Genomic DNA, 27,654 nt, shown 5'->3' on the forward strand with positions numbered 1-27,654 from the left:
TCTGCTGACTCTTTAAACAAAACTACAAGATTTTTCAGTCATTTCTGTTGTTTTGTCTTGTTGCAGCTCGAACTTTACTGTCCCAGCGTAGCGCCGCCTGGTGGCAGCGTGGAGGATGCTGTGAAGGTTTCCTCTGAGGGGTCAGTCTGCCGTGACCTCCGTGACCCTAGAGGTCAACCGGTTCGGGATCTGATCCAGGTTCTGAGAGCACACATGTAATTCCTCACCATGACGGATTTCAGCCCCTCTGCTGTCAGTAGGAACATTATTAATGTCCAGAACCGGAGTGAGACAGAGCCTGGCGGTTCTGGACGACCCGAGCGGGTCTCAGGGATGAAAACAACCCTGCAGATGTTTTCCAGGACAACATTTATCTGCAACCTAAAACGTTTTACACATTCTCAGGCTTAATTAAAAACTGCCTTTAAGAAGAGAACAGAACCGGAACCAGAGGCTGCCGGTGGGAACGGAGGTGGCTCTGCTAGCTACAAGCTAACTCAGCTAAGCAGTGAGCTACAATAGTAAACGATAGCTATGCTAACGTCTTAGCGCTAGTTCAAAACAACATGGTATTTATGATCACAGAATAATTTGCTGCTCTGCATCACAGCTGGACAGGAAGCTGAGCTGAACCAGGAACACAAAGGTCAAAGGTCATGTTGGGCTAACTGTTTGGTTAGGGTGTAAGTAAATTTACCAAAAGGAATGAAAGTCAATATAAAGTCCTGATCTGGGTGTGAATAGAGACATGAGGTGTGAACAGCGTTCTGTTGATCGATGACAGGAACGAGGTTCTGCTGGACTCTGAGGCAGAGATCCGATCAGTTCACTGCAGCACAGAAACATTCCTGATCCTTCCTCAGCAAATTTACCAGGAGGAGTCAAAGGTTTTTAACCAGGAAATATTTCAAGGTTTCATAAATGAGCTGAGCCTCAGAGCCGCGATCAGAGGCGGCTACGTTTCCCTCCGTAGACGAGTTTAAATGTTCAGATGAAGGCTGGAAAATGAAAATAATCCACAATAATACGTTATTACAGCAAAATAACACAAAGGGTTAAATTAGCTACAAGTTAACGTCCTGCAAAATATGCAGAATTTAATCATCAAATCATCATTAACAATTTAAATAAAGAAATCTTAGCAACATTTATCAAGAACAGCATTGGCATCATGCTAACCAGAGCAGAATTAGCAACATGCTAACCAGAGCAGAATTAGCATCATGCTAACCAGAGCAGAATTAGCATCATGCTAACCAGAGCAGAATTAGCAACATGCTAACCAGAGCAGAATTAGCATCATGCTAACCAGAGCAGAATTAGCATCATGCTAACCAGAGCAACATCAGTAACTGATTATAACGAACAAATGATTTTATTTATATTTAATTCAGCGACTCTGATTGGCCAGATATTTATTAAATTTGCCTAGCAACCACACATGATTGGCTGTTGAGCTGTAGACTAGCAGATCAGGAGAGAAATCCACTGCTGAGTGAAGCTCAGTTGGTGGAAATATTGTATAAATATTCATATTACATTCAGGAACACAATGAAGGAAAACTGGCTTTGGTAATACATTGTTAAATAATATTTATATGTATATATCGTATGGATCAGTTGCCACTTTAAGCTTTAATTCAACTTTAAAGTAAAGCTGCGAAGGTAAAAAATGAAATTAGTTCAATAAGGGACTAATTAACTCTGGTTTCTGTGGCAACGCATATCGCTGTAAGGAATTACTGATGATCAGTTCTGTGGGGCCCGGCCCCCTGCTGGCCCCCGTCTAGAACCGCCCATGCTTCTACCCATCAGGTGGAACCGCAGAGCGACAAACACAAATCATATTATTATGATCATTATTATTAAAAGCCCATCAGAAACGTCCTGATCCAAACTTTCCTCTCATTTTACAGTTTTCAGTCCAGAACCGGAACATTTCCAGAGTTTGGCCGAAAACGTTCAAAACAAACATTCATTCTTCATAAAAACACTGAATTTTTATTTCTGGATTTGTTTTCTGTATTAGAAATATCAGTTTCTACTGGCCCTGTTGGAGAGCCCTTCAGGGACCGCAGGAAATCTGAGAATCAGCTGCTAACTGCTGCGTTTAAATGCTTGTAAAACATTTTGGTTCTGGTTGCTTTTGGGTCACCTGACGGATGTTTGCAGTAAACACACAAATAAATCATTTCCTGTCTCTCCCGTGGATCTGTTACCATGACAACAAGTTTTTAATTCAGGAAAGTCACTATTAAAGAAAAAAAACCCCTAATATTTATAAAGAGTTTTAAATCTGGTTTTTAAGTATTTTTATAGGTGGAAGGTTAAACTTTCAGTATGACCACTTCACGGTCTCCCGGCGCCAGCAGAGTTTAAAACAACATAAATTAATCTGTTGTCAGAGTGTCCCTGAACGCCCCTCGGGGCCGCTCGGGGACTCCCGCCGTTGCGCACATTAGAGGCGCATTCAGTGCAGCCAGCTGCGGGATTCAGACCGGTCTCTGCCGACTCCCTCTCCCCGCTTTGGGCGCTCCCAGCCCGGGTCAAGCCGCCGGACCGAACCGCCAACATGTCTGCCACCAGTAAGTGGAGAAACAAACGGAATCTTTTTCCACGCAAGTTGCTAAATATGAACAAAACCAACAAATTTCCAGAATTTTCCAGATGATTTGAGGCTGTAAAATAATGAATTCTGCTGGTTCTGATGGGCTGGTGTTCTGGATCTATGCTGGTTTTAAGCAGATCAATGAGTTTCTTTCTTCTTTTCTCCAAACTTTCTGCCCTTTTCTCCTCTTTTTGGTCTCTGAATGACTTTGATTTCACATTGAAATTAGTTTGAGGTCGCAGGACGCGTCACTGATTAACCCTGAGCCTGACACTTATTTACCGGCATAATTTAATTTAATCCCGAAGGAAATTCAGATTTTACTGCATCTGATCCACCTGGCAGATCTGTCTGATAAACAACCTTTATGAATTTATTTACTCATATAATCTGTAACCAAGTTTTAACTTGCAGCAAGATATTTAAAGGTGCTGCTAGCGCCTCACACTGCCATCTAGTGGTCCAGTTTGGGACGACAGGAAGCAGCATGGCCTGAGATTAAAGCTGCATGCGTTCTGTGGGGGCGTGCTGTGGTGGCGCAGGGGGTTAGCACGCCCCACGTTTGGAGGCCTTAGTCCTCGCCGCGGACGTCGCGGGTTCGACTCCCGGTCCCGACGACCTTTGCCGCATGTCTTCCCCCCTCTCCTCACCCTCCTTCCTGTCTGCCTACTGTGGAAAAAAAAAAACGAGCCACTAGCGCCGCAAAAACTCTTCGGAGAAGAAAAAAAAAAAGCTGCATGTGACTCGGAATAAAAGATTTGGTGAAAAAAAGTAGATTTATTCATAAATATTCTCAAGTTAGAGGGTAAATTTTGCTGCACAGACATTTTGTGGGCAGATGAATAAAAATGGAGGCGGAGCATCTGGAACATCATGCAGATTTATTTGTTTCAGATCAGAGCCGGATTCTCTCTGGAGCCACAAACACTGGAAAAAATATTTCTTCAGGTCGTTGTTTTTGTCCAGAGGGAAAAGGACAGGTGCTCTAGCGCCTCCTACTGTCTGTCTGTGCAGATTACAATTCAATCAAGAGACTGAAAATGAAATAATGATTTGGCGCATCCTGTGAAACCATCTTAGTGGCATATTGATTGATTTCTAAAGGTTTCATACATTTTTATTTGCATAATTTAATATTTTTTCTTCTCTTTAACTGAAACAAACCAACTGTTTTACTGACAGAAACAAAGTTCTTGATGTTTTTTACTGTTTGAGGCGCTGAGGAGCTTCTGGTCCTCTACTCACTTAAAGGTGTCTGCATCCATAAATCTGTACTTTTATGTTTAATTTGAGTAATTTAGTCATTTTTCTCTGATTTTAAATCTGCTAAGTTGGGTTTATAACAAGAGGGAACTGAAAATCTCCAGCGTTTTGTAAAAGCTGATGTTTGATCTGAACCTGGAAGAGTTTTTATTGATCAGGTGGATCCCATCAGGCTGAAACATGTCGACATGTTAGAAGGGATTCAATTTCTTAAATGTCCAAACTTAAAAAAAGAGAAAACTTTAGACAAAAGGAGGCGGGAAACGCAGCAAGCCCAAAGCCATGGTGCCTTCACTGACTGCAGGAAATCTGCGGCTGTTTGCCTCCAGATGTTGTGGGACTGATGAGTAAAGTCCAGGATCTGGTTTGGATTTGAGTGAAATATGCGAGCAGCAGCCAGCAGGTCTGGCCTGCAGACGCGCCTGAAACACGGAGCAGATTCTGGACCGGTTCCAGGGTGAAGCGGGTCGGTTCCGACCGCCGACCCGGCCGAGTCCGGAGGAGTCAAACAGAATAATGGAGGCTGGTTAAAGCCTGTTTATCCCTCTTCATTCATCTGTCACTCTCAGCCTCCTCCTCTTCCTCCTCTTCCTCACTGAAGCTCTGCAGGATGGAGTCATGAGAGGAAGATGAAGATGAATGAAGCAGAACCCCCCCCCCTCCCTCCCCCCACTGGTTCTGTCACTTCAGCTTCCTGTCGGTGACAGAAACACAAACGAACCCCTGTTGTGACATCACGGCAGCGCCAGCCTCTGATTGGTCGCCGGAGCGACCGGCCTGAACTTCCTGGTGGCTGGGAGTGAAAGATGAGATGCGTCGTCATGGTTACGGCCTCCTGCATCATGCTTATGGACAAAGAGCTGCTTTGAAGCCTCAGCATCTCCTGGAGAAAAAACCAGTTTGAACTGAGATGAACCGAATCGTTCCCAGAAGTCTGTGGGCTCCGGTTCACGTCTGAACAGGCCGATCCAACCAGCCGTCCCGCTGAACGGACCAGGAGCTCCAGGAAAAACGTTTCCTGGAGCCGCGCTCGCCTCCGCCTGCCAACACATACAGCAGTTGCCATGGAAACGCACCAAGACGGACGTCCAGAGGCGTTTTAACAGGCGATCGGCCGTCATAAAGCAGGAACGCAGACACACACACTCAGCCGTCACCGTGACCCCTCCGTGACCCCAGCAGTTCTGGACCGCCTGAGTTCAGAACATCATCAGGCAGAACCAAAGCTGCAGATCCGGCTGACCGGGTTCAGAAGTGAACTGGGTTCTGCAGCAGGTCAGGTTTTCACCATGTTCAGTGTGGAGAGTCAAACTAAATACCAACTATATTTAGTTAGGAAGCTAACTAATTAGCTCCAACCTGAATATTTAGCTCTAAATATTCAGGTTAGAAACTAAACACACTTGCTGATAAGTGGATGTGGACTGTCAAAATAAAAGCTGGGTGTTTTCCCTTCGTTGCTGGTAAAAGTCTGGACTTCAAAGCGGCTCAGAGTTTTAAGCTGAAATGTTGAAGAAGAAAAGAGGAAAACGATGACGAGGCGATTCGAAAGCCAGAGATCAGCTTTTATTTTGGTAGTCCACTTCTGGTTGTTGGCAGCTGAATTTTCATATTAGCTAAATATTTAGCTCTAAGCTAAATATCTAACAAAGTAAATATTCAGTTCACTAATTAAATATTTAGTTTGAAACTGTGACATTTATGAATGAATGAATAAATGGGGCTGTGACGCTAATTGGAGCTAGCACCCTAGTTAGCTGTGAGGCTAACTGGAGTTGTGACGCTAACTGCTGGCTAGTTTCCTGTTGGTTTTTATCTAGCTAGGGGGAGGAGATGTTCTAACCAGGAGCTCTTTGCTTCTCCTTAATTGATATTTCAGGATATTCTACCGAAAATTCATTTCACATGGGAACAACAAATCTGAAACCACTTTAAGCAGAGGCTAATGTGCTAATAACCTCACAAATGTTTTGCTTAGCCCTTTTGCTAACAAAATTAGCAAACCATTTTCAAAGTTTTGCTTACTTTGAAAAGGTTTAGCCACTTAGCTTCCCCTAAATCAAATCTTAAATCGCTAATTTACTTTGCTGTTTTGTAAACTTTCAGTTGAATAAAGTTCAACATCTGAGTTGAAGTTTTGGTTGGGAGTTGGATGTTTAGATTCATGCTCTTATTTTGAAGTTTGTTTACATAGCAGTTCCATTTCCTGTCCTCCTTTTCTCTCTTTTTACAAGAAATTTTATTTCAGAATTGGAAAGTATAAAACAAATGAATAAATGAGGCGTAATGGTTAAATTTGGTGCTTTAGCATTAGCTTCTGCCAAATACCATGCTGGTTTAGTGCTTTAGCATTAGCTTCTGCCAAATACCATGCTGGTTTAGTGCTTTAGCATTAGCTTCAGCTACATACCATGCTGGTTTAGCGCTTTAGCATTAGCCTCAGCTACATACCGTGTTGGTTTAGCGTTAGCAGAATTAATGTTTATGAGTGTTCAGGGCTAGCGATGCTAACATTTCAGCTAGCAGTGCCCGCCACTAGTTTAATTGTTTTAGTTTAAAGATGGAGACCATCATGGTGGAACCATTTTATCCAGGGCTTGTAAAGATTAGCTGGATGTTATCAGGGTGAAAATGACTCAAAGGAACAAAATGTCTTCGTCCCTTTTCCAGTTTTATGTGTTTGCAGGTTTGACTTCATCATTCGATTCACTCGAACAACAAAACACAAAGTTTAATCAAGATTAAAGCCTTAAGATAAGGGTGAACAAAACAAGCAGGATTACACAGGAGATCCGATGACACCTGGATGTGTGTTTAGAGTCAACATCAGATCGGATCGTCTGGTGGTGACACCAACAACATGAGTGACCCCATCTGACCTGCAGCAGCAGCAGGTCCAGCAGCAGCAGCAGGGCAGCCGCTGCGCCGCCTTCAGCTGCTGTTGGATCGTAGGAGAACAAACAGTGAAGATAAAATCTGCAGTAAAATGGAGGCTTTGAACAGGAACCATGATGAGTTCAAGACATCGAGACGTTTTTCCAGTTTTGAGTTTGCGGTGATGCAACATGTGAAACTCTGGTTTTTATGTTTCGGGTTTAAATTGTTGGAGTTTTTACAGTAGGAACCAGATGTTTACATACGCTATGAAAACTCCTTTGTCTCCGTCAGATGAAACTTCCTGGCATCGTTTTCTTTGAACCGGTTTGAACTGGTCAGTCGCTCTGGCCCATTTCTCCAGACAGAACCGGTAGAACTGGGTTGGGTTTCTGGGCCGCCTTGCTCAGAAACCTTTGGATCAGACTTTGTTTTGGTCCTGAAGTCACTTTGGAGCCACTATTAACGGGTCAGGGTTTAACCAGGAGCTTTCTGCTAATGCGCTAATAGCAGAACCAATTCTTCATTTTCCGTTTTAGAGTTTTTGCTAACTTTGAAAACATTTAGCTTTTAGCTTTCATTCTTCTCAAACTTTCAAATGGACAAAGTTCAAAATTTGTGTTGAAGTTTTCTCTTATTGACTGTAAGGACGTTTATATTCATGCTCTTATTTTGAAGTCTGTCTCCTCTTCTTGCGTTCTCTCTTTTATTGCAAGTAATTTTATTTAGCAAATGGCAAGTATACAACAAATGAACAAATGAAGATTAATGGTTGAAATTAGCATTAGCTTTTGCTAAAACCTGTGTTGGTTTAGTTCATTCCTTTTGTTGATCTAACAGACATGAGAGTTTATTCTGATTTAACGTCAGATGGTCGTTTTTTACAGTGTATGTAAATATCTGGTCCTGCTGATCAGGAACCATTGGAGCCGATGGTGGATCAATAAAAACCTTTATTGGCTCCAAAGTCCTGGTGCTGCTCTGTCAGACCGGGCTGACTCATTTGGGCTTCGTCCGCTGATCCAAACTCTGGAGCTGCTGGTTCTGGATGCTGGTTCTGTTCCTGGATTGGAGCAGAAGGGTTTCTTATTGTCTTATTGTCCAAAACAAAAAGCCATGAACTGTTTGCTGTGAGTTGATCCACTGAAGAACTTCTGGTTCTGGTTCTGGTTCTGGTAAAATCAGAGAAATCTTCCTCATTCAGCCTCCTCATTATGTTTAAGACGGAGCTGGGAGAAGTTCTGTGGATTGTTTGCTGGAGAGCAGTGAAGATCCAAACATCTTTAACCAGTTGGGCTAAGGCGCTGTTAGCTTATTAGCTTGTTAGCATATTAGCTTTTACCACACTCAGCTTCCCCTGCATTAAATGTTCCAAATAAATTCTAAAGCATTGATTAACCTTTTGTAAACTTTGACTTGAATAAAGTTCGACGTCTGAGTTGAAGTTCATGCTCTTATTTTGAAGTGCTTGAAGACTGTTTAGAGCATTTCTGTTTTTCTCTTTCTGTTCTCCAGTAACTTTATTTCAAACAACAAACATACAGGAACAAAAAATCACAAGATTTAATCCGAGGTCATTATGGAAGAAGTGAACTGTTGCTGCTCCTGCTGACTCTCAGGACCAGATGAGTTTTGAATTGAAGTTAGCGCTTTAGCACTAGCTTCCACTTAATGCCATTTGTTGTAGCGCTTTAGCACTCAGCTAGTTAGCAATATTCAATGCTAACCAGCTGAGTGCTAAATATTGTGGCTAAGTGTTGATGTTGTGTTTAGTGTTTTAGCATTAGCTTCTGCTAAATACAGTGTTCATTTAGCGCTTCAGCATTAGCAGAACGAATGTTTATGATTAGTGTTTTAGGATTAGCATAGCTAACCTTTTAGCTAGCGGTGCCTAGCTGCACTTTATCCATAATTGATGTTTAATTATGGGTTTGGCTGATCGGGTTTTTGTAAAGTTCTTTAGATTCTGACATTTTTATATTTACGACTTTATTTATTTACATATTTTAACTCCTGCTGCCTGTCAGATGGGTTCGACTCTCCGTCACCTTTTTAACCACTGTGGACCGGACCGGACCGTCTGTGAACCGGGTCGACTGTGAGCCGGACCGGACCGGCTGCGAACCGGGCCGGCGGCCATGTTTTTGAGGAGTTTCTGCATTCATACGGCTCCGGATATTAACCAGAGACGCTCCGTTGGTTCGGGTTGTGTAAGTCTGGCTCCAGGCTGAAGGATGAGGGCGGTTCTGAGCTTTCAGAACCCGCGGCCCGGTTAGCGACCGGGCTGCATCTGTGTCTCATTAAAGCAAAGCTCCGACTCAGCAGCGTTTCTGCAGAGAAGCAGCTGCTGGGATGAAGCTGCAGAGGAAAGTCCAGGTTCTGACCCACAGGATGAGTGAAAGGTTCTGACTGGTTCTGGCTCATGTTCCAGAACCAGCTGACTGACCCGGCCTGCAGCGCCGAGGGAAACGTCCACATCAAACTGATGAAACAAGATCATTTCTGTTTGAGTCAAATTAAATTAAAGCTCAAAGAGAAACAACGGCTGATTTCTGCAACAAACCCAAAATGTTCCAGTTCGTCTCCCGTCATTTCAGGACAAACGTTGCAGACCGGTTGGTTCCGTTCAGCTTTTCTGGCTTTGAGTTCAACAAACCAAGGAGAGTTTCAGTTCTGCAGAAAAACCGAAGCTTCAGATTCACCTTTAAAACCAGAGACGTTGTTCCGTCCGGCAGCGGTCAGCTTGGTTCTGATCAACTTTACTGCAGTAGAATAATTCTGCCTGTTTTAACTGATTCCCTCTTTCATCCTGTGAGTCGGCCGCCTTGTTTTCTCCTGGAGGTTTTTCTGCCAGGCCTCAGATTAATAACCTTTAAATCTCCAGGATGTCCACAGATGAACCGGGCTGTTCTGCTGTGTTCAAGTCTTTTTTAGCAAACTATCTGATGAATGCAGGAATAAATCTGTGACTACTGTCATTTGTTTTCCGCTGTGTTTGCTGGAAAGTGATGCGTTTCTGACCAACCAGGAGCTGGGAGGCTGAAGCAGGAAGTAGTCGATCAGCTTATGAAATGATTTTTATTCCAGTTGACGGTTTCCTGCTGCAGTCTGATTATCTCTGCAGTCGTTTGTCATGAAGCGGCTGCAGGTCAGGGCTCAGCCTGATTGGGTATCTGCTCGCCTTCCTGGTTTCCTGTTTGTGTCTGGTGACCATAAAAGGTCGAGACGTCGTGGCCTCGTCCTGTTGAACATGACGTTCTGTTCGCAGGAACCTGAGAGGGAGGCGAAGGTTGACCTGCTGCTGGCAGGATGAGACCAAGAATCAGCGCAGAGTTTTATTTTTCTGTGAATTTCATGGAGTTGCACAATATAAATAAATCCTCATGACTTCGTCAGGATAAGAGTCTGACTGCAGGAGATCCTGCAGCTGCTGATCCTGAAGATCTGCAACATTTGACAGAAACAAAATCTGTTTCTGATATAATATTATTATATTATATTAGATAATATAATAATGATATTATCTGATATCATTTCCAAAGTTCATCAAATTAATAATCCAAAGATTCATCAGCTGAACATCAGAAGCTGATGAGTGAAATCAAACTGTTAGCGTCTGGAAGCTTCTGGTTCAGGTTCTTCAGGGTTTTTATTTTTTATTCTCAGTCATGGGCGCCGCTAACTAAAATGTTAGCCCTGCTAACCCTGCAGCACTAATCATTAACATTAGTTCTGCTAATGCTAAAACTCTACAGGCCCATGCTAAAGCGCTACACAAACAAGGTATTTATCGGAAGCTAATGCTAACCTGCTAAATCAACGAGGTATTTAGCTAAAACTAATGCTAAAGTGTTAGCTTCAATTCAAATGATATCTGCCCTTGATAACCTGCAATCCTGCAGCACCAGTTGAATTTGGATGTGTTGTGTATCGCTCCTAGATGTTGTTTTTATTTTGTTCCTTTATGTTTCCTTTGGAAATAAAGTTTTTGGGTCTAATAAATCTTAAACTTCTTGAAGGATTCCTAACCAAAACTTCAACACAGATCTTCAAATTTATTCAACTGAAAATCAATTAACTCTTTAGGATTTATCTGGGAAAATTAAAAATTAATTCAGGTGAAGCTAAGTGAGCTAAATGTTTCTGAAATGAGCAGAAAATGCTAATCAAAAAATTTGCTTCTCTATTAGCACATTAGCAGGTCAGTAGAACGTGAACTGATGTCACTGAACCAATGACTATATTAAATTGAATAAAGTGAATGTGACGTGACGCTCGGGTTATAAATGTTTTAAATGTTAAATATTTCCAGGTTTAAGAGGCAAAAAATCAGCGACAGAAAAATGTGAAATTATTCAGAATCACAGAGAAACAAACAACCTGAAGTGATGAAGCTACGGCCCTGAGCTGCCGTCTGATGTTGGGGGGAACCAGTGGCCTTTGACCCCACCGTGCCCAGGGGCCCCTGAGCATTGTGCCAGCCGGGCCCCGGGCCCCGCCCTGCGGCGAGCAGCATGGGACCCCGGAGTCCTCGCCTCCGTCCGTCACACTATCGCTGTCCTTTCCGCTCCATTGTTTGTGTCCAGCAGCTTCCGCGATGCCCTGCGACCCTCTGGAAGAAAACAGGCTGTGCGAGCGCCGCCGGGGCTGCTGGGTATTTATGGAAGCAACCGCCACTGAATCACTTCCTACTTCACCCTGTAGCAGCGTCTCTGTGTGTGTGTGTGAGAGACTTTCCTTTACAAGTCTGTTTGCTCCGTTAGAAGCGGTTTCTATTTCTGGCAGCAGCCGTGCGTCCTGAGCTGGTGAGACTGGAAACCAGCAACATGAACAACATCCGCTCCCAGTCCACCTCCAGGGGTGTTTACCGCTTCAGAGGCCGCTGCTCCGGCTCTCATTCATCTGGGGCCAACCCGGATGCTACCAGCTAGCATCCAAACCTGCATGCTAGCTGACTGCAGCAGTTGGTCTCCATCATTTATAAATACAGAAGATATGGCTTAAAAAATTAAATTACAAGAATTAGCAGATTAAAGTTCCAATACTAACAGAAAAAAGTCGTAAAATTACAAGAAAAAAGTTTTTCTGATGAGAAAAGTTTCAATATGTGACGTTTATGGTTCTTTGAAACAATCATGTCAGAATCCTCCTATTCAGTCATGTGATGGTTATGTGTTAAAAAGTTAAGCATTTCTTTAATTGTAAAACAAATACCTAGTGGTTAGCACATTTCTGCTAACAACTGCTAACAGTAGAGCTACTTTTAACACGTTTTCTGTACATTAGCATGTAAATAAAAACCAGGAACTACAGATCAGTAGATCTCTCGCCTGATGCCTCATGCAGAAAGAGTTAGCAGTTTTCACACTAAAACTTGGCGTACGGACAGACTGGTGTTGTTTAAACTGTTTTGGTTTAAAATGGATAACGAGATACTGTTGCTGTTCTGCAATACTTAACCAGTTGATGGTCAATCAATCAATCAATCAATCAAATTTTATTTGTATAGCACATTTCAGCAGCAAGACATTTCAAAGTGCTTTACATCATTACAAACACAGAAACACAAAGCAATATAGAATCAATAATCAAAACAAAGCATTAAGTCAAGTTCCATCAATAAATTTGTAATTGATTACGTTTCAAATACAATCCTAAACAGGTGGGTTTTTAGTTGAGATTTAAAAGAAGTCAGTGTTTCAGCTGGTTTACAGTTTTCTGGAAGTTTGTTCCAAATTTGTGGTGCATAGATGCTGAAAGCTGCTTCTCCTCGTTTGGTTCTGGTTCTGGGGATGCAGAGCAGAACCAGAACCGGAACCTGAGAGGTCTGGAAGGTTGATACAACAACAGCAGATCTTTAATGTATTGTGGTGCTAAGCCGTTCAGTGATTTATAAACTAACAACAGTATTTTAAAGTCTATTCTCTGAGCTACAGGGAGCCAGTGGAGGGACTTTAAAACTGGTGTTATGTGCTCTATCTTCCTGGTTTTAGTCAGAACGCCAGCAGCAGCATTCTGGATCAGCTGCAGCTGTTTGATTGATTTGTTGGACAGACCTGTGAAGACGCTGTTGCAATAATCAATACGACTGAAGATGAACGCATGGATGAGTTTCTCTAGATCTGGCTGAGACATTAGTCCTTTAATCCTGGAAATGTTCTTCAGGTGATAGAAGGCCGACTTTGTAACTGTCTTTATGTGGCTCTGGAGGTTCAGGTCAGAGTCCATCACTACTCCCAGGTTTCGGGCTGATCGCTGGTTTTCAGTTGTAATAACTGAAGCTGTGCTTTGACTCTAGATCTATAACTCTAGATCTATAATTCTAGATCTATATCTCTAGATCTATAACTCTAGATCGTTCCTCTTTAGGTCCAAAAATAATAACTTCAGTTTTGTTTCTGTTCAGCTGGAGAAAGTTTTGGCACATCCACACATTTATCTGTTCTAAGCATCTGTTCAGTGATTGGATGGGGTCAAAGGTCACCTGGTGACATCGTAATGTAGAGCTGTGTGTCATCTGCATAGTTATGGTAGCTAATATCATTTCCTGTTATAACCTGAGCTAGTGGGAGCATATAAATATTGAATAAAAGGGGTCCTAGGATTGAACCTTGGGGTACCCCACATGTGACCTTTGACCTCTTTGATGAAAAGTTTTCAACTCCTCACTTCTCAGACATTTTCCTTCACACCAGAAGGTTCATGACAGTTTACAGAGATTCAGTATGTAGAAAACACTTTGTACCGGCGTGCAGTCAGCTGCTGTGAGCCATTCAGACCCATGATCCTGGTCCTGATAGCCTGACTGGCTGCTGGCTCAGGGACTCTGACTGATTAGCATAAGATGCTTCAGCTTTGATCAGGCTGAAAGTTTCCCGGGGCTGAAGATGCGACGCCACCCACCTCTTCTCTGACTGACGGTGTAAAACCCTTATCGGTCATGATGGATGTTCAGGTTCATAGAAACGGCTTAAACCAGTGACGCGCCTCACCTGAGGGCCGATTTAATCATTAACGTGTTTCCTAGGAACCATTGCGGTGTCACTAAGACGGTCTCTGCAGCCGCCTGTTAATGTTTGCAGACTTTATGGCTCTTTGTCCTGCTGGCGTTCGGACCGTTTATAACTGATCTAATGATCTGCGTGGCGTTCCACTATGCTTTATGGTGATTACCTGTCCTCCATATTTAGGGGTTTGAGCTGAACGTCATTGAAGTTGTTGGTAGCAGAAAGTAAAACTGGAGACTTGATGTTTCAGCCAATCAGGAAGGCAGAGTGAGATTCTCAGAGCAGGTCTTCAAAATCCTTCAGGAAAAACAAAGTAAAGTCAGGAGGGTGGAAGTGTCTCTGCGGTCCTGAAGTCAGGCGTTAACGTTTAGCTTCTGATCAAACATTTACCTGCTGGACTCAGTTTCTCAATAAAACGAACACCGTCAGTCAGGGTGTGTCTCATAGTGTCTGATTTGTTAAGATATTTCCATTAAAATGAACAAGTTGACGATGTTTGTAGAGGTTTCTGTTGATCTTCTTGATCTTTCCGTCAGACTAAAGCCAGTTTATGACACAACAAATGAGGATTTGAAGTGATGATGATGATGAATCAATGACCCGATGAAGACATTTCAGGAGGAGACATGTTGTCCCATCGCCGTCAGTCTGGTCCTGAACAGCTCTCAGAAAGCATAAACCCACCAGAATCAGATCCCATCATCCCTCAGGACTCCATGTCCGGAGGACAGGAAGTTACTCTGGAAACAAAACAAAGTTTAGATCATTCCTGCACAGAGATTGGACCAGTTTATTGCTCAGAGATCTGTGGCTTTCCAGAAAGAAGTTACCTGTTTTTAAAACTATGGATAAGCTAACAAAACAACAACAAGAAGTCTTGTTTCCAGTCTGGACTCTGGTAAAGGTCAGAGGTTAAGGTTGATGAACCCTGCTGGACATTAGGAAGTAAACATGCGATCTAACTCTAGTCTGGAAAAGTCATTGAATGTCTCCACTGGTTGATTTATGTCCAGATGGACTGTAGCTGGTCCAGTGAATGAATCGTGATGAAAAATTGTTGCATGATAAAGCTGAAAACCTTGGAACTAGTGATGAGCCAACTGCGACCTTTAAAAAGTTTGACCTTCTGATTTTTCTTTGCCACGTTGGCACCAAAAGGGTGGCCAATGTAAGCCACTGGAGGAGGATGATTTTCAGATCTTTGCTAAGATATATAAGGTTGGTGGATACGATCGGTTTCTCAGGGAAGTGTCGGTTGATCAATGATCTCCCAAAATGAAGGAAATCGGAGCCGATTTGTTGGTGCACATGTAGCTGGAACATTTTTACCTGATCTGGTTTTAAAACACGGCATCGTTGATCATATCTAATTTCATTTTGGTTTAGATCGGGACTTTAGAGACTCTGATTGACTGGTTGGTTGATTGATCAATTGATGTCTCTTCTTCCATCCTCAGGTGTTCCCACCCCAGTCCCCCCACCCCCGGTTCCATCATGCCTATCTTCAAGAACCTCCCTGTTCGCCTGAAAGGCGGTGGTCCAAATCTAGACAACGCCTTGTTCTTCCGCAGGATGAGTCTCAACATCACTCCCCACCACAACCCCTTCGAACACGATGATGACAATATCCATGGCAACGGCGGCCATGAAAGCCACTGGTCACCAGGAAGCTCGCTGTTGGACGGCGACATGCCGAGGGACCGCAACCCATTTGAAGACGAAGAGGACGAGAACGAGGCCAACGAAGGCAAGAAAGGAAACGGCAGCGGAGGGTCAGTGAAGGGTTCGTTCAAGTTTAAGTCGCCGCTGAAGAGTCTCGGAAAACTCGGGAAGAACCTGAGGATGTCGGGAAAGAGCAAAGATGGCAACACGCCGTCCCCACAGGGGTCGCTGCAGGGAACGCCGTCGCCTTCACAGAAGAAGAAGAGAGGCAGGAGGAGCTCAGAGGGCAGTCTGCTCAGGTGAGACACCGCTTACCCTTCTGTAGATTTCACCGGACAAGAAACGACAGAAACAAGGGACATATGACTCAGATCCTCTAGTGACGGAAACATTTATGTTCCATCTATTCATAGAAGCATTGATTTCTCTTTGGTTTTGTTGACTAAAGGTACTTTGATAAAACTTGGCAGTAGATTTGAGATTTTTTGCCTTTTCATAATAAAAAGATACAAACAAGAAGGATAACAGACGAATGGTACATCAGCAGAGATGCTTGACCTATAACCCTTAGTGGTTGAATGGCAGACAGTCGGACTCTTCTTTTTTTTTTAAGATGTTTCACTTCTGATTTGAAATCTTTCTAACGACCTCAGGGATGCAGGCTGTAAAGGTTAAAGTAGTTTGTAGAAAGTCTTCTATGTTTTAATGTCCAACTGGAAGACTTTCTTTACCCCACAACAGCCAGAGATGCTGTAGTCTGAGTTGGGTGATTGAGTTGAGGTTTCAGACAATGAATAAAGATCAGATCCTGACTTGCTGCCATCTTTTCCAGATTCGCAGGAAAATACCGCGACTCCCTGAGCTCCCGCAAAGAATCCTTCACCAACGGCGAGCTGAACTGCTCGGAGAGCGACTGCGACTCCATCAGCCGGCGCCTGACCTTCATGAAGATGGTGGGCCTGGGGAAGCTGAAGAGGGAGTCCATCACCGACCGAATGTCCCAGGGCCCCGAGGACCAGCCGGTGCAGGAGGAGGAGGTGGTGGAGGAGGTCAAACCCAGAGAGCCTCTGTCAGGTAGGAGAGCCATGAGGAGGCGACCAAACGCCCCCTAGAGCCCGATTGGCTTTGGTCCATTTAGTCCTAGTGACCTTTCTCCTGAAAAACATGTTGGAGTTAGTTCTGAATATCTAGCTAGCTTAGAGCTACATAGAGCTTAGCGCTAAATATAGCTTAGAGCTAAATATAGCTTAGCGCTAAATATAGCTTAGAGCTATCTCCAACATGTGTTTCAATAGAAAGGTCGTTGGAATATTTAGTTAGCTCTGATATTTAGCGCTAACTAAATACCAGAACTAAATATCTAGTTAGCTCTGAGATAGCTAACGCTAGTGGGTGTTCCCTGTGTGGTCCGTGGGCCATTTGTGGCCCTTCAAATGATTCTATTGGACCCCTGACCACGAGTCAAGAATGGTTAAAATTTGGCCAACAAATGTTTGGGTCATCAGAAATTGACCCAAGCATTTTGAAAATGGCCCATTTTTCAGTCTGAAGCCTTTTTCATGTTTTAGATCTTTAATGAATTTCATAAAGAATTAGTTTATTGTTGAGCAGGTGAACTAAAACTGTTTTCATTCATAATTTAATGAACTCTGTGACCTGCTTGCAGTTTTAAATTTGCCAGTTTTTGCTCTCCAGAGTTAAAGGTTTGAACACTGATGTAAACATGAATGGTCCCAGTACTAGACTGTAGCTTCTGAATCGCAGTTTTGTTGGGAAATCGTTGACTGAGTCTGAACTGGAGCGCCATGCGACTCGGTTACCAAACACTCGGAGTATTTTGGGCTCAGGGGAAGTGCTTGGTCTTCTGTGGCTCAGTGTGAGGAAGGGAAGTCCAGCGGCGTGATTGCGGCTCGGCTCCTTGTTCTGGCTTTGTACGGAGAAACAATCCAGCGGCGTTCCTCTGGTCCGCTGCGGCGCTCCGTGTCAGACCCGAACCCGGCGCTCTCCAGGTGTTTTCCTCCCCTGGAAGCCGTTTTATCGTCCAGTTTGTTTTCACATCACCCTGCAGATCTTATCAGCGCTTCTTAGACGTGACGCCAACAATCAGCCGAGTGCCGCTGAAGGTGATCCAGTGACAAACTGGAATCTGACTGGGAAGTGTGTGATATCGTAAATATGTGGAGACTTCCTTTTGTTTATTCCCAGCCTGTTGACTCTGCTGTTTCGTAATGAGGGTTTGGTTCCTCCACACCCTTGTTTACACCCTCAACCAGATCAGGTTTGTTTCCATAAATGATTAATCGGATCTTTTCTCCGTCATTTGTCCGACTCTGAAAGGTCGGAAAAGGGGAAAGTTTGCGGTGGAAAGTGCCAGAGTGAAACAAAGTGGGTTTAATCAAAGTTTGAGTGTTTAAAGCTCCATGATCACCATCTGCCAACGTTTACTTGACCTCAAAGAGCCGGTGCTGATAAGAGCAGAGCGGCTCCACCTGCCGAGCCGAACCGAACCGGCTGCTGCTCTTTATCTGTAACTCTGGCAACTCATTAAAGCTGCAGATAAGCCCAGAACTATTCATACCCCTGCAGCTTTCTGTTATCTTTGGTAATGAGCTTTGAGGCTGGAAGGCCTCCTTTCCATCGCCCTAATGATTCCCGTCCTCCACAGATCAGATTAGAGGCAGAACTCCAGGACCTGGAGATGACCTCCAGTCATAAAAACACCGGGTCAGTTTGGGAAAAAATAACCTGAACCTGCTGGGGGTATGAATATTTTTGGACTTGATTGTATTTGATTGTGAAGGATAAACGCAGAGAGAGAGAGAGAGAGAGAGAGAGAGAGAGAGAGAGAGAGAGCGAGAGAGAGAGAGCGGTTTACCTTGACTTAAAAAAACTTTACTACAACTTATGTAATTTTTTCACTGTCAGCCATTCATGAAGCAGAATCCAGCTTCTGGTTTCAAGCTACACATTTAGTTTGAGGCTAAGAATTTAGCTAGTTAAATATTTAGCTCTAGGCTAAATACTTAGCTAGCTATTATGCTAGATAAATATTTGTAAAGCTTAATAACTAGCTAATTGGCTAGTTAATTAGTAACTGAAAGTACTAAGTAATTGAAACTAAATATTTAGTTGTCAGCTAAATACTTAGCTCTAACCTAAATATTTGGCTAGTAGTTCCATATTAGCTATATGCTAATATTTACAAATATTATAAATATTTAGTTCATATATTCATATTAGCGAATTTATATTGACTATATCCTAATGTGAATTGTTTAGCTAAATGTTTAGTTTGAAACTGTGACATTTATAAATGAATGAATGAATGAATAAATGACGTGGTGAAAATATGACATTGAAACCTGAGCCTCATTTTTTTTATCATATAACAGGCTAAATAATTTTTGTTTGTGTAACTTTATAAACAGCGCCCCCTACTGCTTCCCCCAAATGTGTTTTCTGTGGACTTGGAGACCTGAGGAGTTCCTCAGGGATCACGCCACATCCACCTGTTTTTTGTGATTGTTCCAAGTACTTTGAGTCAAATGAGGCTTGTGATTGTTACCAGCTTAAAGTTCAGCTGCAACAGATTAGACTGAAAGTCTGAATAAACGAGCTGAGCTGCTGATGAAGCGACATGAAGCTGCCTGACGTCAGGAGGATGGTTGTGTGACGTTCAGCTGGGGTTAACGTAGCGTTAGTGTTAGCGAGGAAGCTAGCTTGAGCCTGGGACCAACGGGTTTGGTTGATCAGAGAGGATAAACCGTCACAAGCTTTCAGGGATCCACATGTGACATCACTTCCTGTGGACATTACCGAACATTTCCTACCCGAGCGACTGTCTGGAAAAGGTGGATACAGATTTATGTTTAAAGCCTGGTTTATTATTCTCCTCCTGGAAACCACAGAAGAAGAACCAGAACAGCTGGACAGTTTGGATACGAAACCTAAACGGAGGAAAACGTTAATTTTTCTTCTGCTGTGATGAACCGAAGTTTAGCGTTCAGGTCTCTGGATTTTATTCCCAGACCACAACTGTGGAAATGTCACAAAATTGCCAGCATATTGTCCAGTTTATTTGTTAACATCTTTGTTTTCACTGGATGAAAAACCGATTAAAATCCAAGCAGTGACGTGGTTTACGTCTTACCGCGCGCGGCGCTCTGAGACATGTGCAGTGGGCTCCTCTGAGACGTCAGTAAAATAATCTCGCTACATAAATGATCAGACATGGTGAGATGAAACTTCAGCAGTTTCATGTTGACAGACGGTGCGACTGACTTTATCACTCAGACAAGAAGCTCAAAGGAAGGTAAACTCTGTGGATGTGATGCTAGCAAAGCAGCTGTTCAGGGACAAACTGTTGTTTTTTCATATCAGTGTGCGCTTTTTCAGATTTTTTCATATTAAAACTTGCTCCTTGTTCAGTGTCCATAGTTGAGCTTGTTTTGCTCTGGTGGTTTCTGACATGGGCAGAATGGGCAACCGCCCAGGGCGTTATCGTTTTAGGGATGGCACCAGAACTGATTGTGGCTCATAGAGTTTGAATTGATAGTGATATTGGCTAAATATATTTCTGCTCTAAGTATTTAATATCTAGATATTTTTATGGAAATATGATTTTTTTCAGTTCAATTTAAGAAGCAATTTTGATCATATTCCACATTTTATTGAGTCATGTAGCGCGGGGCGCCGGTCTTGGTCTCGACTACAACACGACCGAAGCACCAAAGTTTCTGCCGGTGAATTTCCAGCCTGGATGTTTACGAAATCTCCGTTTGAGGGAAGGTTGATGAAGATCAGCAGGTTTGTGTTCAGGTGACGCTAAAAGCAGCGATTCAGCAGAGCAGATCAGGTTGCTGCTGATGGTGTGTGTGTGTGTGTGTGTGTGTGTGTGTGTGTGTGTGTGTGTGTGTGTGTGTGTGTGTGGGCCATGCAGGTCCAAACAGCCTTTAATCCTGTTTAAACTCATCACACATCAGGCTCCGCTTTACTGAGAAGAATTTCACCTCCAGGTCCGGTTCCAGGAACTAGACATGGATCCGAACCAGAATGATTACTGGAACCGGAGCGGTTCTGATCCTAAAGGAACTGGACCAATGAAGCGTCCCGATCAGAACGCAGTCAGGCGGACAGCAGCTGCGTTTTGATTGGCCAGATAAAAATAAATTCACTTTACAGAAAAACATTTATTTAGAAAAAACTTTTTTGATAAAAAGTAATTGATGTTTTTTATTTTTCTTATATTTCACAAAGCTGCAATGAAAACAGTTTTTTTACATCAGGAGTCACATGATCACATGACCACCGCTGGTGGAAACCACAAAGAAGACGACAGGAAGTGGTTGGAGGGCGACGTTTTTTTTAATGACTTAAACTGATTCACCTGTGATTTTATTGTTTCTTATTAGCTGGATGAAAAGTCAGATGAAATGAAAATATGGTAAATTATTATTTTATTTGCAAAATAATTATAGTAGTAGTTTGCATAATTTAGTCTTAGTTTTATTTTACTTTTGCTCTATATTTCATTATTTATTTGCTATTTGGGCGAAAAAATGTTCATGCATGGATTAATAATCTTCAATCTTGAAATCTGTTCTTTTGATAAAAATGTTTTTAATTTGCATCAAAAAGCAAAATAAACTTCATATTTATCTGGTTGCGTTTACTGAACTTCAGTGGAAGAAATTAATTTATTGTTTGCTTCATTTTACATTTTAAATACTGTAAAACTAAATGTTCATTTTTCTCAGTTGGCTTCAAAGAAAGGAGCGGTGCGTTCACTGACCGTAGGAAAACTCAGTGTTTGCTCTGCTCCCGGTTCTGATCCGGTTCTGGCCCGGTAATGGTCCGGTTTTTATCTGGTTCTGGTCCGGTTCTGGCCCAGTTCTGGTCCGGTTTTGATCTGGTTCTGGTCTGGTTCTGATACGGTTATGGCCTGTTTCTGGTCTGGTTCTGATCCGGTTCTGGCCCTGTTCTGGTCTGACCCGGCTGGGACGCTGCAGCAATGGAATCAGTGAACCGGGTCGGCGCCAGCAGCAGAGACGTTTTGCTTCAGTTCATCTCAGATGAAATCAGGAAACAAATTCTTCCCTTCAAAGTAAAAGAACAGAAATCTGCTTCCGTTTAAACTGCGTTTGTTTGAAATAACAGCAATAATTTTATCATTCAGCCCAAAAAACGACACATTCTCACCACAACCTTCAACAATAAATGTGAATTTTGAGCTGAATTTTTAGCGTCACTCTAAATATTTAGCTATAAACTAAGTATTTAATTAGCAGACTAAATATTTAGTAACTGAACTAAATATTTAGCCTCAAACTACATGTTTAGTTTGAGTTGTTTAACTTTTATAAATGAACATAGAACATGGAGATAATATGGCAGATTTTTAATCCCCTTTTCTTCTCTTATGACATAAAAACACAAACCTGTCTCCTCAGTTTGCTGACTTGAAATCAGACTAAATCTTTTCTGTTGGAGGATCACATGATCCATAAGGCGCTCTTATTGTGAAAACAACCCGGGGTCATGTGGAGACACCTGGAGACAGAAACATGTTACCAGCCTCAGAAATTCTCTGTGACCTTCAAACTCCCTGCTAGCATGTGAGCGAAGTCAGAGCCGGTCCAGGGACAGAGCGCCGTTTGTTCTGCTGCAGCGTCGCCATGACGACAGGCCGCTCCGTCCCGCTGGGGAATCTGACCTTGAACGCAGCGTTTAATGAACGTTCAGCTTACCTGCAGCTTCCAGCAACGTGATGCTGCAGAGCTAAAAATAGCTTTTAGTTAGCTAACCACATATTTACTTAGCAAGCTAAATAATTAGCTTGGAACTAATATTTTTGTTTGTAAAGCTTACAAATCAAATAAGCTTACAAACTAAATATTTAGTTTGTAAACTACATATTAATCTGTTTGAATATTTAGCTTGCTAGCTGAATGTTGCTGCTAGCGCCTTAGCCTGTGTTTACCGTCTTGCTGTGTGATGATGAAGATTCTCCGTTAACCTGATGAATTTTAAACTGAATGAAAATGAAAAGCGACTAAATGTCTTTATTCTCATTTCTTGGTAAAAAAAGATTTTCTGGATTTTTTGACGTCAGTCCAAACGACCGCTCCCGGTCCGCTCTGAGTCGGGTCGGTCCGGTTCTGTTCACCCAGCAGATGTTCTGGACTCAACTGGTCTCGGTCTGGCCCGGTTCCTGTAGGGGACAGAACCGCCGTGGAAAAGTATCCTGGTTGTGGACAGAACCGACCAATGGGAGCATGGAGACGAAACAAGCGGCAGCTCTGATTGGTCCAAACATGATGTTACTCTGATATGAAGTCAGCGAGTTTCTGACTTCATCATGACGATGATGATGGTGATGATGGTGGTGGTGAGGCAGAGGGTGGAGGTGGGCGGGGCCAAATGCTGCCAGCTGGAACAGATTTCCTCTGCAGGCCCAAACTGAACAATAAGAGCTTTAACACACTGTAACGTAAGGAGAAGGCGTGTGTGTTCCTTAACATGCGAGGGTGTGTTTCCCTCCATCCAGAGGTCCCACCCTGTGTGTGTGTGTGTGTGTGTGTGCGCCTGTAGGGACCGGCCCGATTCGGGATCAGGCGTGTTGGGACAAAGTGAGGACATTCAGGCTGACCGTCTCCTGTTTCCTACTTTATTCCAACATTAATGCTGCGTCAGTCAGTCAGTCGCCCCCTCATACCCCCCCTCCCCTCATACCTCCCCCCACCCCCTCCTCCCCTCATACCTCCCCCCCACCCCCTCTCCCCCTGATGCCCCCTCCCCCTCTCATATTCCCTGTTTTGTTGTGTTTTTGTCTGTTTTCTCCTGAACTCAGTTTGGTTTTGAAATCGAACATTTTCGATCCCGTCTCTCCTCCAGTCCTGGAGATCCTGCAGCTGGTGAAGAAGCGCGACCTCTTCCTGGCCGACGCCCACATCCTGGAGCTGGAGCAGGAGTGCAACGCCGCCGCCGAGCCCGAGGACGCCGCCGGCCCCGCCGTCAAAGATGGCGGCCGCAGGAAGGCGAAGGACGTGGAGCTGCTGTACGAGGAGCTGCAGAAGGAGCTGTGGGCCGTGGTCAGGGAGTCGCTGCGGGCCCCGACGGCGGGACCCAACCTGGGGCTGGTGGTGCAGGTGAGGGCCGACAGGTGAGGGCTGACATGGAGAACATTCCTGTGACATTTCAGGCCTAACAGAGGAAGAACTTCCTGTCCCCAGGTCCTGCAGCAGGAAGAGGAAGCAGATAAAACCTGGGCCCTCAGTGAGGCGGCGGCCCCCGGGGGCCCCAGGCCTCGCCGCCTCAAGCAGAGGTGGAGGGAGGCGGTGGAGGAGGCGGCCGACTCCTCGCTGCCCCAGAGGGCAGAGTTCACGGCCGGAGAGCTGGACAAGTACCTGGACCGGCTCCGCGCCAGGGCGGTGGAGGACCTGGGGGCGGCCAAGAGGAACGCTGTCTCCATCTACCCCGAAGACTTCCAGGCCTTCCAGGTGAGACTGGACACCGAACTGGACCTGTCCGCCTCCAGGCCCTCACTCATTACCCTGACCTTTGACCCCTACCAGGTGTATGTGGAGAGCTACCACCAGGCGGTCGCCAGGCGCCTGAAGGTCATCACCGACAACCAGCTGGAGATCACAGACATCTACTCTCTGCTGGACTGGCTGTACAACATCTACAACAGGTATGGACCGGCTGGTTCTGGAGAGACCCGAAACCTTCATACTGCTTCAAACCGGACCGGGTCGCCTGATCACATGACCGGGTCACCTGAACAGTTGGACTGAAGCTGATCAGCTGACTCAACCATTTGTAGAGAGATCCTGCGCTGTAGTCCACTTCCTGTTTTGGAGCGGTCTCCGGTCCGCTTGGCGTTCACATGGGCATTCAAACCGAACCAGAGTTCACTTCATCTAAAACATGAAGGAAAGTAGTTAAACACAAACTCGGCTGCGTCGCCTTTTGGCCAAAATAAGTCGTTACTTTCTCTGGTCTCATAGCAACCAGCACAGACAAGCCTGGGTGCAATTTGGAGGCGTGTGTCCTGCTGCATCCAACTAAATCCAGAATTATTTGAACTATCGTGCAATGGAAAAGAAGGCCTGGAGAACGACTGACATACACATTTTCCTGTATATTAATTGGAATTAATTTTTAGTAAAGTGTCTTGAGACGATAATTTATGGATAAAAATCTAAACTGAACTGAATTAACTCAATCTGGAAACTCAGGAAGGTGTTTTGATCTTCTGGGTTTTACTGAACTGGAGTGGATCAGGCATTGAGCTTGAGTGTGAACCCCTATGTGTCTCTGTGTGTGTGTGTGTGTGTGTGCGTGGGTGTGTGTGTGTGTGTGTGTGTGTGTGTGCTGGATGTTTTCCAGAGACGTTCTGGGGACGGTGTGCATCACCAGTCCGTTTAACCGCTCCCATCTGAGTCCTCTGCTGCCTGCAGAGACGGTGGACCGACTGGAGCTGGACTGCCTCAACTCTGTCCGGGTGAGACGCTCAAACACACCCGCAGAGGGCGACATTCCCCGTCACCACAGGCAGATGATCTGAGGTAGGAATGTGTGAGGTGCGTTTGATTTGATGGCCGGCTCCTTCCTGTGCAGGCGAAGGTGACCACTGAGCTGAGTCAGGTTCTGGAGGACGAGGAGAAACGGTGGATGGAGACGTTGCAGGTCAAAGAGTACCACATCACGCTGGCCAAAACCGTCATCCAGGTAGAGCGTTTCCACGGTTACAGCACATGGGATAGGGCTTCCTGTTTGACGAAGTTAACAAATCAGAGCAAATTATGAGTTGATTATGAAGAAATTCTTTTTGTTTTCTGGATTTGTCCTTCAGCTGCAACCAAAGTCAACATTAAGCATGTCCTGATCTCACACACACACCTACACACACACACACGTCTGGTCAACTCTCTGCTGCTCTCTAGTGGGCAAAGCAAGTCACTGCAACCTGAACCAGTTTTCATCTGCACATCAGAAAATTCAGGACAATTAAACACCACGAAAGTAATTTTACGGCTTCAGCTCCATATAAATAAAGTCGTCACCATGGTAACCATCTGCTGCTGTCATCTCAGAGGCTGCAGGTAGATCTGGAGCGGTCGGCGTCCATCAACAGGAGTCTAGGCTCCCGGGTGGCTCAGTGCAGCCTGAACGGACTGGCAGACTTCCTGTACAGGTACGCCAACTTGCTGCTGAGCTTTGGATCCTTTTTCCTGCTGCAGAACCAAAATGTGACTGGACTTAAGGTCCGGTTCTGACTGCTGGACGTGAGAGATTTTTTTAAATGTATCTTAATAACCCTCGTTCTTCTGGGTTTAACAAAAAGCTATTTCTTGAGGTCAAGTTTAAAACTTTGTTTGATCTGAAACATTTAAGTAAGATGAAAAAAGCAGAAGAAATCTGTAGGAGGGTGAATACTTTTCTCTCCTTTAAACCATTTAAAGTTCTAAATAACAATGAAAGTTCTGGAAGCCAGTGAATTTGTGGTGCTCCATTTTTTGTTACTCTGGATGTTGTAGAGTTCATTCCTAAAGATGTGGAGCCACAGGGTGAAAATGTCGCTCTGTCCCCTCAGCTTCCAGCGTAAAGTGGAGATGTTCCACGAAGGAATGCAGAGCGGCATGTTTGGAGACGACGACGACGGATACGTGTCCAAAACCATCGCCATGGTCAACTGCTGTCCTCCTTTCCGGTATGCACCAATCCCACTTGGTGCATACAGTTTAAATATCTGTTTAAAAAAACTGTGCTTCCCATACAAGCACAGTTTAAATGAGGAGACGTTTAAACTGTATGTCTGATTGCTACAGGTTTTTATCACCAGAACGGTTTATTTTTCCGTCTTTCCTTGAAGAATGTTATGCTAATGTTTCCTATTTTCTGTACTATGTTTATGGTTGGAAATAATTTGGTAATATTATGAATGAAATATTAAATGACATTGTTCCACAATATTGGGCATGTTTTGGAAATACTGATTCAGGGCCATAAATTAGGAGTTAATGGGGCCCCAGAGGCCTCAGTTTGGTGTTGAAATGATTCAACTTCAGTTTTCTCCAGTGTTTTACTCCCTGACCACCAGCATCATTTATTACTGTAATATATTTAATTGTTTGCTTTGTTCCACTTAAGAGAAATACTGGGACTAATAAATCCAGTTTGTGTAATTCTGCATAAAAGTTTCCTGAAACCATGAACTGGCAGGAAACAGAAAACTGAATGTGACTCCACAATGTCTATTTGTTCTGATTTGTATTTTTTAAGTGAAATTTGTATTCTGGGATAAATAAAGATTTTTGACATAATTTCTGTCTTCACCACATACAGGGAAAAGTGAGTCCCTATAAACACCCCAAAAGTCACAGTGGTGTCGTGAACCATGAATACCTGTATGCGTGTGTGTACACACACACTGAACACACACATACTGTACTGTGTGTGTGTGCATTTGTTTGTAATACCTTGTGGGGACCATGCTTCGGGAAACGCTGTTTTCGGGGATCAGATTTAGGAATAAGGTGTGAATTGAGTTTTGGTTGAGTTTAGGGTTTAGGTGTAAGAAGTCAATAGAGTTTAGGTTAATGGTCTAGGTTAGGCCATAGAAATTAACGGAAGTCTCCTTGTGATGATAGAAAGATGTAACGTGTGTGTGTGTGTGTGTGTGTGTGTGTGTGTGCAGAGGCTTCGTACAGCGCTGTGCACAGTGTGACCCGTCAGTCAGTGAGGACTCTCTGCGGCGAGCCAACAAGTCTCTGGACCACATCGTCCAGCAGGGTGTCAGGGTTCTGTCCGAGCGACTCTACCTGCACATCAGGGTACCACACACACACACACACACACACACCCACACACACACACACATACACACAGTCTAAGAGACTACATCTCAGATGCATTAAAGGTATTAATATCTGGTATCAATATTTACAGAGAAACTCAGAAATCACAGCTCCGTTTAGAACTGATGTTTTATTTCTCTTATTTATTTTGGTTTATTTTACGTCTCTGACTTCCTGCCTGTTCTGTTGGTAATGAAACTCCTCCGCCTTCAGCGGCTCCACCCCTCCACCCCTCCAGCTTCACGTTCGTCATTCCAATAATAGAAGAGCTGATTTTGTTGCTTAGCCCTTTAGCATTTTAAAACATCTAGCACTCTTAGCTTCTAAATTACTTTTTCCAGAGAAATGATAGAACGCTAATTTTCTTGGTCTTCATGAA

General features: G+C 43.9%; 1 protein-coding gene across 1 annotated transcript in view; it reads left to right on the top strand.

Moving 5' to 3' along the window:
• Nucleotides 1-27,654, top strand: part of exoc3l2b (exocyst complex component 3-like 2b) — a 37,364-nt gene that overhangs the window by 3,139 nt on the left and 6,571 nt on the right. The window contains exons 2-11 of the mRNA XM_032590942.1: nt 15,210-15,713; nt 16,247-16,488; nt 23,308-23,561; nt 23,646-23,912; nt 23,988-24,106; nt 24,805-24,919; nt 25,036-25,146; nt 25,512-25,612; nt 26,012-26,128; nt 27,116-27,251. Coding sequence (XP_032446833.1) covers nt 15,210-15,713; nt 16,247-16,488; nt 23,308-23,561; nt 23,646-23,912; nt 23,988-24,106; nt 24,805-24,919; nt 25,036-25,146; nt 25,512-25,612; nt 26,012-26,128; nt 27,116-27,251 — 1,966 coding nt within the window. The remainder of the gene's footprint in view (nt 1-15,209; nt 15,714-16,246; nt 16,489-23,307; nt 23,562-23,645; nt 23,913-23,987; nt 24,107-24,804; nt 24,920-25,035; nt 25,147-25,511; nt 25,613-26,011; nt 26,129-27,115; nt 27,252-27,654) is intronic.

The sequence above is a fragment of the Xiphophorus hellerii genome, chromosome 18 (genome assembly GCF_003331165.1).
Source record: "Xiphophorus hellerii strain 12219 chromosome 18, Xiphophorus_hellerii-4.1, whole genome shotgun sequence".
Lineage (NCBI taxonomy): Eukaryota > Metazoa > Chordata > Actinopteri > Cyprinodontiformes > Poeciliidae > Xiphophorus > Xiphophorus hellerii.